This window comes from Ascaphus truei, chromosome 5 (genome assembly GCF_040206685.1).
Source record: "Ascaphus truei isolate aAscTru1 chromosome 5, aAscTru1.hap1, whole genome shotgun sequence".
Classification (NCBI taxonomy): Eukaryota; Metazoa; Chordata; class Amphibia; order Anura; family Ascaphidae; genus Ascaphus; species Ascaphus truei.
The window spans coordinates 266,845,212-266,858,394 of NC_134487.1; the positions used below are offsets into that span (position 1 = coordinate 266,845,212).

At 41.8% G+C, this 13,183-nt stretch overlaps 1 protein-coding gene across 4 annotated transcripts in view; it reads right to left on the bottom strand.

Annotated features, from left to right (window-relative positions):
• Positions 1-623: 623 nt before the first annotated feature.
• ARAP3 (ArfGAP with RhoGAP domain, ankyrin repeat and PH domain 3) overlaps positions 624-13,183 on the bottom strand; it is a 131,495-nt gene continuing 118,935 nt past the window's right edge. For 2 of the 4 annotated variants that reach the window (XM_075602012.1, XM_075602013.1), the window contains exons 30-34: positions 11,316-11,351; positions 9,447-9,510; positions 8,736-8,873; positions 5,394-5,432; positions 624-2,291 (exon numbers count right to left, since the gene is read on the bottom strand). In XM_075602012.1, the coding sequence (XP_075458127.1) occupies positions 1,680-2,291; positions 5,394-5,432; positions 8,736-8,873; positions 9,447-9,510; positions 11,316-11,351 (889 nt within the window). In that variant the 3' untranslated portion in view covers positions 624-1,679. Of the gene's footprint in view, positions 2,292-5,393; positions 5,433-8,735; positions 8,874-9,446; positions 9,511-11,315; positions 11,352-13,183 lie in introns of those variants that run through there. The other 2 variants (XM_075602014.1, XR_012801847.1) reach the window with 2 other exon arrangements.

The window sequence follows — 13,183 nt, forward strand, 5'->3', positions numbered from 1 at the left end:
AGATGTGTTATGGTACTGTGAAGTGGCTTAGCATTGCTTAGAACATTTTAGGGAGGTTATTCATTAAAGTTAACTTGAATGGGAGATTCCGGCTCTTAGAGGCGAATTGACACTCACACTTTAACCCTACTGCTTCCAGAAGGGCCAGCAATGCATTAGGGGTTAAAAAATGGACCGTACGCACCGTTAAGGTCCGCTGTGGGTTAACGTACCTTATTGTATCTGCCCACAATATTGAATCAGTGCAAAAACAAATATGAATTTCTGGTTCCTTAGGAAAGCTGTGTTATCCTTCCTCCATTGCTTGGGGAATATTGTATTTCAATGGTTGGCTTATAGACAGATAATTAACCCTGAAGGGCACGTTGATTTTAGGTTGAAATTGGAATATATTTACATTAAGTTGTATCCATAAAGCATTGGTCATACTTGCCACCCGGAACATTTGATTATTTCAGGTTTGCATAGAACAAGCTGAATTCCTGGTTTTGAAGGGAGATATGAATGCAAGACCCATAGTTTAGAAAGTCACAAAAACACACGGCTCATTAACAAACAGCCTAACTATTTAACATTATAAACAGTCCAATTCTTAAGTCAAATGAAAGGCACAACATCTGGTATACTGCGCGATATTTACATTTATTGCAAATGGTATTTTAACCTGTTGGGTGCCCTTTGGACGTAGCTACTATGTCATGGGGCCTGGGACTCCATCTACATTGTTCATGGGGAGATCGGGTTCTGTGCTTCACACGATCTGACACTTAGTGGAACGAAAGGAGGATTCCTCCCCTTCAGTCACCAGTGAGAGCGGTCACATGACGGCGTGGGTCAGAGGTCCCTACGGCACTCAAGGGGTTGAAGAATCTGTCTGGCAACTTATCTTTATTCATTTTTTTGGTACAATCCAAATATATCTGCTTGTATATATTAGATAATTGTGAATATAAAACATTACCATTTCCTCAATGAGGAAAAATGGGTTTGTTACCCAATTACTGTGTATCAGTGTACATATAAGCTCAGTAATTTTATGCGTATACAGCTTCCCTGTTTCTTTTTCCAAAACTTTTTTTAAAGATAATATCACCCTTGAATCTTGGTCGCCAGCATCTTAAACAGTGGCTCACATATAAGATATCTTATAGATACATATATGCCATCTTTATTCCAGCCATTACTTGTATCTTTTTAAAGCAGCCATTTATGTGCAAGCAGAAGCAAATGCCCCAATTAAAACATGTGGTGCTATAATATGATACTGAGTGCATTACCGATCTCTAAAGCTCCTTCCTATTACACAAAATATAACTTAGTAGTTCCATAATTAAATACAATTAACACACGACCACTTAGATTCTTCTTTAAGAAGACTCTTTAGATTTTAAATGCCATATTCTGTTTTGCTTTATGCTGAAGCATGGTAAATGTCATGGGACATACCTAAATATGAATGACTGTTTTTACTAATTGTGTATTTAGACTGCAAAAAACAGGAGTCAAACTACAAACTGCTCATCTCATAGCAGCCAGATTTAGCCCAAGCTGCAGTGCATGTTTCCATCTCGCACTTTTGTTCCCAGAGTCTTCTATATGGTTTGTATTAAGATATACTAGGACACCAGCATAAGTCTATAAGTGGTCCCATAAACCACATAGATCTCCACTGCCCTTGGTCACGTGACCTGTTGCCCCGTCCCTGACCCCGTCTCATTTTTCTTGAGAATGATAGTGTTGAGTTCCTGGAGCAGTTTATCCTGCATTTGCAGAGGCGTCGTTTTTTTCCCCACCGAACTTTTGGACGAGTCCGAGGAGGGAATCGGCTCAAAAAACAGTGGGGGCAAAGCACTCAAGTCCAGTGCACTCTTTCCTCCTTGGCTTCTTACAGTACCTGCCTGAGATCGGTTTGGCTCCAGCTGCCGTTCAAGAGACGCCGTTTTTGCAAGGCTTGCACCAATTGCCCTATCAGGCATGGATGTTGTTATGTTGTCACCATGGATAGTCTTAAAACTGTCCACACAAACGTTTCTATCTAGAGAGTGAGTCTTAATGTAGTCAGCCCTTTCTGGCCTTTCAGGAGAACAGGTCTTATTTGGGACTGGTGGTGTTTGCATGGTATGTTTTATCTGGTCCTGGTTAAGAGTGGGCTTCTTCGTTCGGTCTAAAGGAGGAGGCAGTTGTTGTCGTTCTGCTAAAAGGTTGCAGTCCACCTCCTCGTAAACAGGCTCAAACTCATCGCTTTGCTTTTCCTGTAGCTCCTCAAATGAGTCCTGGTGCATCTTCATGGGCTAGCGAAAGACAGAGGTATGTTTAGAAAATATAGGTTGCCAAGCTACAGTATATAAAATAAGCTTTTACAAGAATTCTGTAAGGCATAGTCGTACGTGCAGATGAATGAATACAACAAAAGTGTAATGGAGAAGTACACAAAATAAAAACATGCTACAGTAAGTACATTAGGTATTGATATTAGGATTAAATTAGTTTTAATAGATGCATGTATATGTCATACTCTCCTAGCTAACCCACTGTTCCTAAATATGAAGAGCTGCTTTCTTTTTCATTCATATTTAAAAAAAAGAATAATGGGTCACCAAGATAATTAGTATTACTGTAGTAACATTAAAAATTAGTATTAGTAACACTTAAACGTAAAGTAAGAAGGTGTTCTTAGTAGAAAAGGTAGATGATATCTATATACAATCATATTCAGGCACATTAGATCTGATCTGTGTCATGTTGGTGTGCTTGGGCCTAGATACATCAAACTCCGTTAAAATGGAGTTAATATTGCACCCGGATGATCGAAGTCATCAAGTTTGCGTTAATAATTTACGGGGTTCAATATTTTACCCATAGTCGCGATGTGGGAATTAACATGACCGTTAATAACACATTAATTCCTGTATTGCCACTATGGGTAAAATATTGCACCTGGTGAATGACCGCAATGTTCGTGATCGCATTACTAATATTTCTACCATAGGGTTTCTATAATATCAATTCTTACAGTACCCTATGGCAAAAATTACATTAACCCCTTCGCTGTCTGAGGCTACCAAGGTATAGCACAGGCAACAAAAGGTTAATGCACAATCAACCTACACTACCTACGCCCTGTTGCTACCTTAGTGGCTAGTAAAGCTTTACTAATCGCTAAGGCAAACAAGGAGTTAATGCCTAACTATCCCATTACCCACCCTCTCCCACACCTCCACCCCCAAGAATCCCCCCCTATAGATTAATGGCCAATAACCCTCTTAGCCAGACGTGGCTAATACGGATTTCGGCCATTCAATTTTTTTTTTATAAAAGCACTTAAAACATAAGCACATGTATACTGTGGCTATCTAGGCCCTCTTAATGGGGGGCTAGATTGCAAATGTGGCTAACAATGGAAGCCTGTGACAAAAATGGGGTTACTTTCCCCACCCTGGATGAAGGTCGTCATCTTCAGGGCTGAAGCACCACAGAACTAATCCAATAAAGGGCTGTGCCCAACATTAAAGAAAAGCCATAAAGCAATACAAGGACTGATTTGCTCCCCCACCCACAATAAAATACATAAATAATCTACAATCCGATGGCATAGACAAAAATACAACAATAAAAAATAATCCACGGCCCAATGGTTTATTTGTAATCCAAGGCCATCTGTGGCCTGCGATATGGGTTCCTTGAAGACCTTCAAGAATCTTCTTTGGTAAGTATTTCTTCTTAAAAGCTGTCCTCTTTCTTCAGCTGTATTCTTCACCACTGGAAGTGGCCCCGTTAAAGACGTTGTCTTCTGCTAGAGCACAGGCCTGGGCCATCACAGAAGTGCCCTGGAACACATGGTACATTAACCAATTAGCTTGCTTGATGTACCATGTGATTCCCTCTCTTAAAAAAGGCATCACAGATTTTTCCAACCAAACTGTGATGCCATCTTAAAGAGAAGGAAGTGAATCACGTGTTTCTGTGACACGTCTTCTCGGATGGCCCAGATCCCTATAAAAGGCCTAGGCTCTCGCAGAAGACCGTAAATCTTTACGGGGTCACATCATGTGCTGAAGAATATAAAGAAAGAAGACCGCTTTTAAGGAGAAAAACTGACAAAAGAAGATTATTCAAGCAACAGAGAAGAGGATCGATGGCCTTGGATTACAAATAGGGTTTTGGATTCCTTTTTTATGGTTGTTTTTTGTTTATGCCATTGGATTTTGGATTCTTTTTTATGGCTTTTTTTTTTGGTGGCCACCAAGTCTTGGATTGCTTTATGGCTTTAATTTATGGTTGGGCACCGGCTCTGTGTTGGATTGGTTCCAGATGGCTTCAGCCCTTAAGGTGAGGGCAGCCTTCATCCAGGGTGGGGTAATTAACCCAATTTTTATTACAGGTCACCATTGATTGCCAATGTGGTTATCTAAGCCCTCATTGAGAGGGCCTAGTTAGCCATAGTGTCAATCAATGTGTTAATGTTTTACATTAAAAAAATATTACGCGCAATGCATTTATTTTTTTTGAATGGCCAAAAGCCCTATACGCCACATTTGGCTAATACGACTTTTGGTCATTAGTCTAGAAGGGGTGGGGGATAGGAGAAGTGGGTGATAGGGCTAGTTCCCCGGAGGAGGGTGGTTAGGCCCCCAGGCGGGGTGGTGGTATTGGATAACCCCATGTTTGCCTTAACGGTTAGTAAAGCATTGCATACAGTAGTAATGCTTTACTAGCCATTGAGATAGTCAATTGGGGTAGCTAGTGAAGTTGAATCCCTTTTTAACCCTTAGTGGTGAGCTAGTCATGGAAACCCATGACTAGCTAACCACTTGGACTACTATGTTAATATGTACTGTAATGTATTTTATTTGTTTATCATCTATTCCATGTTGGTTTATGATATCTTGCCCATGTATATATAATGGCCAACACCAGCCTCTAGTAGGTGATGAAAAAATGCAATATTTATTGGTGTTACCGCGGTTCCGATAAATATCGGGACTTGATGTATGGCATCAACCTGATTAAAACTGCAGTATTTAATCATTTTAATGCCGGTCTCGATATATTTATCGTCATGGTAAAAATGTGTTATTTGTAGCGGTGCAACATTGATGTATTGCACCATAAAAATAACACGGATTTTTGCCGATAGTCCCGCATTTTTGGCTTACCGGAGGTTGATGTATCTAGACTTAGTGTTTCTCTAACTTGATCTTGTATTTTCTTTATATTTGACCCTTGCTAAACTAATAGTCACAGACCCAGAGTTAGAATCTTTCACACGGACTGGGAAGAGAGAATAAATGTATCAGGAATTAGAGCAGGTTCTGTTGTTATATTTGGCCCCAATAACATGAACGTGCAAATCATTACAGAGAAACATGCTAAGCCCCAATGTGGATACTTACAAAGAACATGGACAGAGTCCTTCGTGTGTGTAGACGGCGCTGAGAAACAGAAAGAAAGTTGGGGAAAAAGTAAGCAAGTAAAGGAAAAATGTAAATAAAAGGACAAGGAGAGTGGAACCAGGAAGGAGACGGGACATGAGCATATAGTTAAATATATTGTGACAAACGGAAGGAAAAGGGCAGTCAGAGAAATCACAGATAGCAAGCAATATACTGCCAGTTTGGCTTCAAAAAAAACAATTCAAACTGTTTTCATTGTCAGGCTGAAATTGAGCTAAAGAAATCAAAAGTATCCTTATATTCTTACCATATAAATATAATAACCACTTTTCTTTTTTGTTGATTGCATACAGCAGTTATGCATTTTAATATTTTGGAAAATAGCACCAAATACTCAAATGAATGATTCATGGAAAAGGAATACCTGTTTCTTCTCTTACCCACTCAGGTTGCTCTTTTGTTAACTGACAAAGGGAACAGGGCAACCATTATTTATTCATGAGATGCTGGGCTGGAGGGAAATGAGAAGGGTGCTAGCCATGCTCAGACCCACAGTAATTCACAATATATGTTTCCCTCTTAACTAAGCTTTTTGCATTTTCTTTACTAAATGAATGCACTGAAAACGACCAGGACAAGCAGAAGAAAGGTGATAAGGATTCCATGAAATATGCTAATTGTGACATTAAATACAAGTGAATGCTCCAATGAACACAAGCTAAGCAGCTCTATACCATAGAGCAGTGGTTCTCAGCCTTTTTCTCTCTAGGTTCCCCTATTCATAATAGTTGCAGACACCCTTACCATACTGCAAACAGCTTCACACACACACGGGACAGACGGGACAGACACCTACACCCAGACACACAGAGGATGACCACTACGCACACACGCACACAGGACAGTAACAGCAAAAACAAACAGGACAGATAGCCAGTTATAGAAAAATAAACAGGAGCGACAGTCACAGCAAAAATAAACAGGACAGTCCCTCTGTTCGCACCTCTCTCCTGCCCATGCTGCTTCCTCTTCTGGTTGGCCCTGCCCCCAGGCTCCTGACACCTCCTCTGGATTGGCTGCCGCTGGGTACTGTAGCCAATCAGCATGAAAGAAACTGCCCAGCCCCCAAGCAACTGCCCTGCTTTCACCCTGCTCTGGGACATCGTAGAAATCCCACAGGACTCTTTTGATCTCACGACACCCCAGTGTACCCCGGTTGAAAAACACTGATGTAGAGTGCCATATCCTTATGTCTGAAGTTCAGTGTACTTCAGAATAAGACTCTCTAACCCACAATAGTAGAATTCATATAGACCAATAATTTGTTCCAAAGTGTTATCTTCATGAAGATCTGCTGGTCCAGTAATAGTAGATTAATAAAAATCAGTAACTGTAAAATGACACAAACGGCGTAATTGCTAAACACTTTTAATAAGAGGCACAAGGTTTCTTTGGCATCTCTGACTAACCCCTATGAATGGTGTTAGAACTCCTTCTTTAGAGCTGGGCTCTTGATTTTGCATTGCGTGTTCCTCAATGAATAAATGAAAGACACCAAGAATATACAGGCATACCCCGGTTTAAGGACACTCACTTTAAGTACACTCGCGAGTAAGTACATCTCGCTCAGTAGTCAAATGGCAGCTCACGCATGCGTCTGTCAGCACGTCCTGAACAGCAATACCGGCTCCCTACCTGTACCGAAGCTGTGCGCAAGTGGGGTGACTATAGAGCTTGTTACACATGCGTTATTTACATCAGATACGCCCGTATATGACGATTGCAGTACAGTACATGCATCGATAAGTGGGAAAAAGGTAGTGCTTCACTTTAAGTACATTTTCACTTTACATACATGCTCCGGTCCCATTGCGTACGTTAATGCGGGGTATGCCTGTATCTTTATTAGACATGTATTTGCTGAGACAACAGAGCCTTTACAGACTGTAGCAAATGGAAGCAGGACAAAGGCAATGCTGGTAGGTTTCATTCTCTTTAAAGGAATGCATGTTACTGAAGTGAAAGTCACAACAATTGATATATTCAATCATAACATTTCTACTTTTATGGGTATCAAAAAGATGGGGAAACAGTTGAGTTCCTGGACACAGTTGTCTGCCCTGTACCTGGAGCAGACGTCCGGGCTCTTCCGGTTGCAAAGCAATCGCTCAATTTCAAGCTAATTCACCAGACCTTGAATGAGCAACAGGCTCTTTACTTCCTTAATGCAGACCTGGCTACACAATGCCTAATAAAGTTATTGGCTTAAGTTTTCGGTGTATCCCTGAAGGAGCGAGGAAGTTCAGAACGGCACATTTCCTGTGCTCTTTGCATATTCACAACCAGATTCTAGATCAACAAAGCTCCGTTATATCAGGGCTTATAACGTGACTTTATCTAAAACAAGAACGGACATTATGTTCCCTCAAAGCTTATATGAAAAAGCAACAGCTGTTCCACGTGTGATTAAAATATGCATATTAACAAAACAGCCAGTTTTTGGAGTATAATGTTGCATTATCTTCCAATAACGTGACAGTAAATATGCCTTAGCGTTACTCCTGTCCAAACCAAAAAATACGTCTTTAACTCATGTTGAGAAAAAGAAGATAGGAGAGAGCAATAACACTGGGAAGTAATGCTATGTAGTTTAATCACACCTAATTGTGGTGTTACACCAGACCCTGTAAAAGCCTTATTTCAGGGTCTGGATTTGAGTACAGCAAAGCTTAGGCTACAGCCCCAGTGAGAGCGCGCAAGAGTAACGGCCTTCAGCCGAGCCATCTGAGGATCTGAGGCGTGGAGGGGGCGCAGCCATGAGGTCATGCGGCTGGTTCGTTCTCATTGGCTGAACTGCCGCCGTGACGTTCTTGACTTCTCAAAATGTAGTGGTGCCACTCACGGTTGATCAAGTGCGCGCACGCACTGACTGGAGCTAGCCACGTAGAGGGCTAGATCTTGTTCGTGCCGCACACACCGTCGTGTGAGCAGTGGGGACGAGGCCTGTGGCATCACCTAACTAGTTTAGCGTTAAGTCCCCACTTTAACCTTAACAGACTTATCGTGATGTTTATTTACTGTAGGTTAATGTCACAGTAAGTGACTTGAGAGAGCTTTGTGGGTCTGGGCCTAAGTGGGAAAGCTAACAAAGACAGTGGGAATTGGGAGAACAAGCAACATCTGGGATTAATGTACAGGATGCTGAAAATGTGCACATCCACAGCCAGCTTCACATGTTAAAAAACAGACATCAGAAAAAGTATTTTATATTTACTGTCCATCTAATAAACTAAAATATATTCATCCACAAGTATATCCAACCCAAAGCCTCAGCAGACTCACCAGTGTCTGGTTAGCAGAGACCATGGTGGAGTTTGTGTCATCACCGCGGATCGGAACCAGAGGCATTGTGCCAAACTTTTGCTTGGTCACGTCCGAGGAGGAGTGACGTCGGAGGATCACAGGACGCATATCATCGTGCTGCAGGATGAGACGAAGGTGACAGCTGCTTGTTATCGATGCTGGGACACTAGAACTGCCTTGACATTGTATTCAATTCAGTGTGACTCCTTATGAAAAATATACACAGCATTAACTCCCACTGTGGGGAATATTCACAAACGTGTGATAGCTGCGGTCACACGTCAATTGAATGGCAGTTAACGTGCAATTGCGGCTATCACCCTTTCGTGAAGCTGCCCCCTAGGAAAGACATTTTTATCCCGTCTCTCTCAATGTTACTATACCAATGTACTTTGATTCTGGGGTTTCCCCCCAGTGTTTGTTAGTCTTCAACCTTGGAAGTGTAAAAAATGAGTTATAGAGAAGTTACATAACGCGCTTATTATATTTCTCATGCATCAAACTTAGTGCCCCTGTCCTTTTTTCCCTTTATCGGCGTGGAAAGGGAGGAGCGAAACATGGAAAAAACAGGATTAACAAGCTTCTTACATTTGATGCAAGTAAACCATTTTTAAGCAGGGGCCATACTGTTACTCACTGGTTGGTCGCTGGTTATGTGTCTTCTCGATTAAAACTGTTTATTGTCAGTACCTGAGTCTTCAGAATACTTGTGATCCAATCCCACATCTCTGGTTGCCCTGCACAGCACAGGCACCTGCAGATTCAAAAGGATACACCTGTCAGCATGCACTTTAGGTCTAAACAGCTGTCCGTGAGCAGGTTTACTAGCTATGCACTTCTTTAACCCAGGCTGTGCTGAAATGTAATACGTAATGTAATACGACAGGCATAAGCTTATAGGGGTCCATGTTAATATTGACAAGAAGCAAAAAGTGACGCATGGTGAGCGCTCATTTGCGTGTCATGACCCAGAATCCCTGGATTGCAGTGGAAGCACTGTATGCTAAGAGATAATGGGGAAAAGCAGGGTTGCAGATCTGTCTGAGACATGTGAATGTGCTCACAGTTGATAAATTAATGTGCTGTTTTTAGATCTAGAATTTGGAGTCCAGATAGAGATCTTTGAAGCAAAAAACAGTATGCTGGCTTTAGAGAACTCTACAGTAGCTTCAGTCAGTAGCTTCTCTTTCAAATCAGTTCTCATTTATTTAAGAAAACCTTTAAACACATATTATCAGCTGTTCCTAAACATTGTTACATTTTTCTTTACAGACCACCTGTAATCATGGCTGTTACAAACACTGCAGTGTACCTTAGCAGTTCAATCATAAAACGTGGCGTGGTTTGGTAATTGTATCTGCCCCAAAGGTTAAGGAAATCACACTGAAACTGATTTGGTGTTTAGTGCTTTGATGGAGGGAGACAGATATGAATAGGAAACTGATGGGGAGTTAAAGTCCTGAAATCTATAGGTAGGTCCCTCACTGGGATAAGAAATCATAATACATTAATAGTGGGTCAGAGGAAAGCACTAACCCAATTAGTTTTAATAGTACATATACACAAGGACATCCTTACTAAATAACTACAGTATTTACTCATCCCACAAACGTTTATCTCTTGATAAGCTACCCTATGTTATACTTAACACCAATGTTACTTATTAAATGTCTAACACTGGAGATAGGCCAACCAAATAATAGCAAATATCTCAGAAGTGCAACAGTATATAAAATAAATATAAGAATAAGTGTAGAAAGAACATGTTTGTTAAAATTTTAAAATACTAAAACCATGCGTGTTTAAATCTAAGTAAAGATGTAAAGGAGCAATCCATGGCGGCCAATTTTTTGGTGTTTTTATTTATTTATTATTATATAGAAATATAATTGAAGTTGTGGGTCTCCGGAGCTGAACCCCATTAATTTCAGCTCTGGTGACCCCCTGCTTCCAGAGATATATACCTTTGAAATAGGTGCTGGTAGCTGTTCCGGATCAGCAAGCAGGGCTTTAAAGTTTAAAGCTCCTGCGTCACATGGGGGAATAGGAAGCTGCACTGATGACATCATAGCTTTGTATTGGTCCGCAGGGCTCAATCTTTGAACAGCAGACATATTGTGATCCTTGGTAGCTGAGGAGCGCGGCCACTCGCAACCCCTTTGGAGGTACGTATCTCCAGAAGCAGGGGCTCCCCGCTTAAATGGTATATATAAAAAAATAAAACAATTCGCAGTGAAATCCGCCGGCATGGACTGCCGCTTTAAAGACAGCTCATTGTGCCGTACCCTTCTCCGGAGGAGGCCACATCCTGTAGCATCGCGTTGCCATGGTGACCGAAGTCAACTGATGCCGCGATGCTGCCGGAGGAGGACCGCTCTTCAAAGTAAGTCCCCTTAACTTTTTTTCACAGGGAGGTTGCTGCTGCCAGCGTGCCACTTTGGGCCCCGCAAAGCCTATGCCCGTGTCTGCTCCAGTCTCTCAGTAGTGAGTGGACTGAGAGGCAAAACATTACAATTCACCATGAGTGGACAGAGAAAAGCCACAACAGAGAGCACTTACAGCTGCAGCTTGTCCAGGTAGACTGTGAAGCCCCACCTGTGTAGATAAAGCAGGGAAAATATTATCCTCATCGTGTGCAAAAGTCTCTTAGTAACAGAAGTGCAGACACATGGCTTCCTATCCAAGTGCACATAGAAATCTTTGAAAGTCAGATAGTCATGTTGATTAAAACGAATATTCAAGACAAATACACCCAAATATTATAGTGTACTTAAAGCAGCATTACAGGTTTCATTTATTGTTTTTTTTTTTTTTTTTTTGTATTACAGGGTTGAAGCAAGGGGTGTCCGGAGCTGAACTGCGTTAAATTCAGCTCCCAGGTCACACGGGCCAACGGGAAGCCGCAAGGAATGACGTCACGGCTTCCTATTGTCACGCGGGACATGAAAACACCGCCATTTCCTTAGGCACAAGGTTCCCAGTAGATATCAGCAGCTACTACGGAGGTAAGTATCTCTGAAAGCAGGGGGTCCTGGAGCTGAAATTAACACAGTTAAGCTCTGCAGACCCTCTGCTTCCATACTGTAATAAGAAAATAAAAAAAACTATACATGAAACCAGTATTGTTGCTTTAAACTGTGAAATAACCTGGAATAAGCTGTATAAACTTCTTATTCAACACATTGAATATCTGGAGACACACTGTAAAGCAGGGGTGTGCTAATTTCCTGCGCTACGCCCCCCTTGGTCGCGCCCCCCTTTGCCTATAATGCGGCGTCAAATGACACCGTGGGGTCATGTCACATGACCCCGCAGCGTCATTTGACGCCCGTCGCCATGGAGACGTGTGGACCGAAGCCTGGTAAGTGAGTTTACAGAGGCCTCGTGCTGAGGAGCGTAGGGCCTCTATAACCGCCACGTCCCCCAAAAAACTCTTGCGCCGCCCCTGGGACGTGCGCCCCCCCCATTTGCGCACCCCTGCTGTAAAGGATAGAAGCCTATTGACCTAATTTAAAGGTGCTTCAGTACAAAGGAAGAAGAGACTTGAGAGATTTTGAAACCTCTGTACATACAGAGCCTGCACAATCTGCGCTTCTTCAGTACCAATATGGGGGTCCATGCATCAACACGTCGGCATGCGCAGATTTTTCTGCGTTAAAAAAAATGTGCCCCCTATGAATTTATGTATATATATCATTTTTTTATTTTTTTTATTTGGTGCATACATATTGCTGTGCTGCTATTGTGTGCCAAAAACACTCGTTTCGCTTCCGTTAAGCTGGCAGAGAAAACTAACAAGGTAAAGTAACACAAACCGCCCATTTCTTAATACATAGACTCGTGTCAACATGCAAAATGCGACTCCGCCCTCAGCTCTTCCCACTTCATCCATAAATCTCTCATTTCGTTGCAGACCAACGCAGACATACCAAAAAATAGCACAACAAAGATTAAGTAAGTAGAGGATCCAGGGCATTTCGGATTTGCAAAAAAGTGGCACTGTGTGCCACTAATAGAATAAATTCTTTTTTGCAAATCCGAAATGCCCTGGATCCTCTACTTACTTACATGTATCCTGAGAATACACCAGGCAGGTTTTTTCCTGAACCACGGAGCACCGGTACTTTAAACGCAAGTGTATTGCTAACATTATAGCAATTAATGTGTGCAAGACTAAAACCTCTGACCACACAACTAAGATTAATACATAGACACTGCCTGTCGCTGGAATTTTTCAGCACGGGTTGCAACAGAATAATGACTGAGCTGAAATTTCGACGTTGATACATAGAGCCCATGGTAGCTGGCACCTTATTTTTAAAAACATGTCCATGCCCAAACTTGGCAAATCTGTGTGAGATTTATTGACTGCCCCCCCCCCCCCCAAGTCAAAAATCAAAACCGAGACAAGGAAACGATCAGCTCAC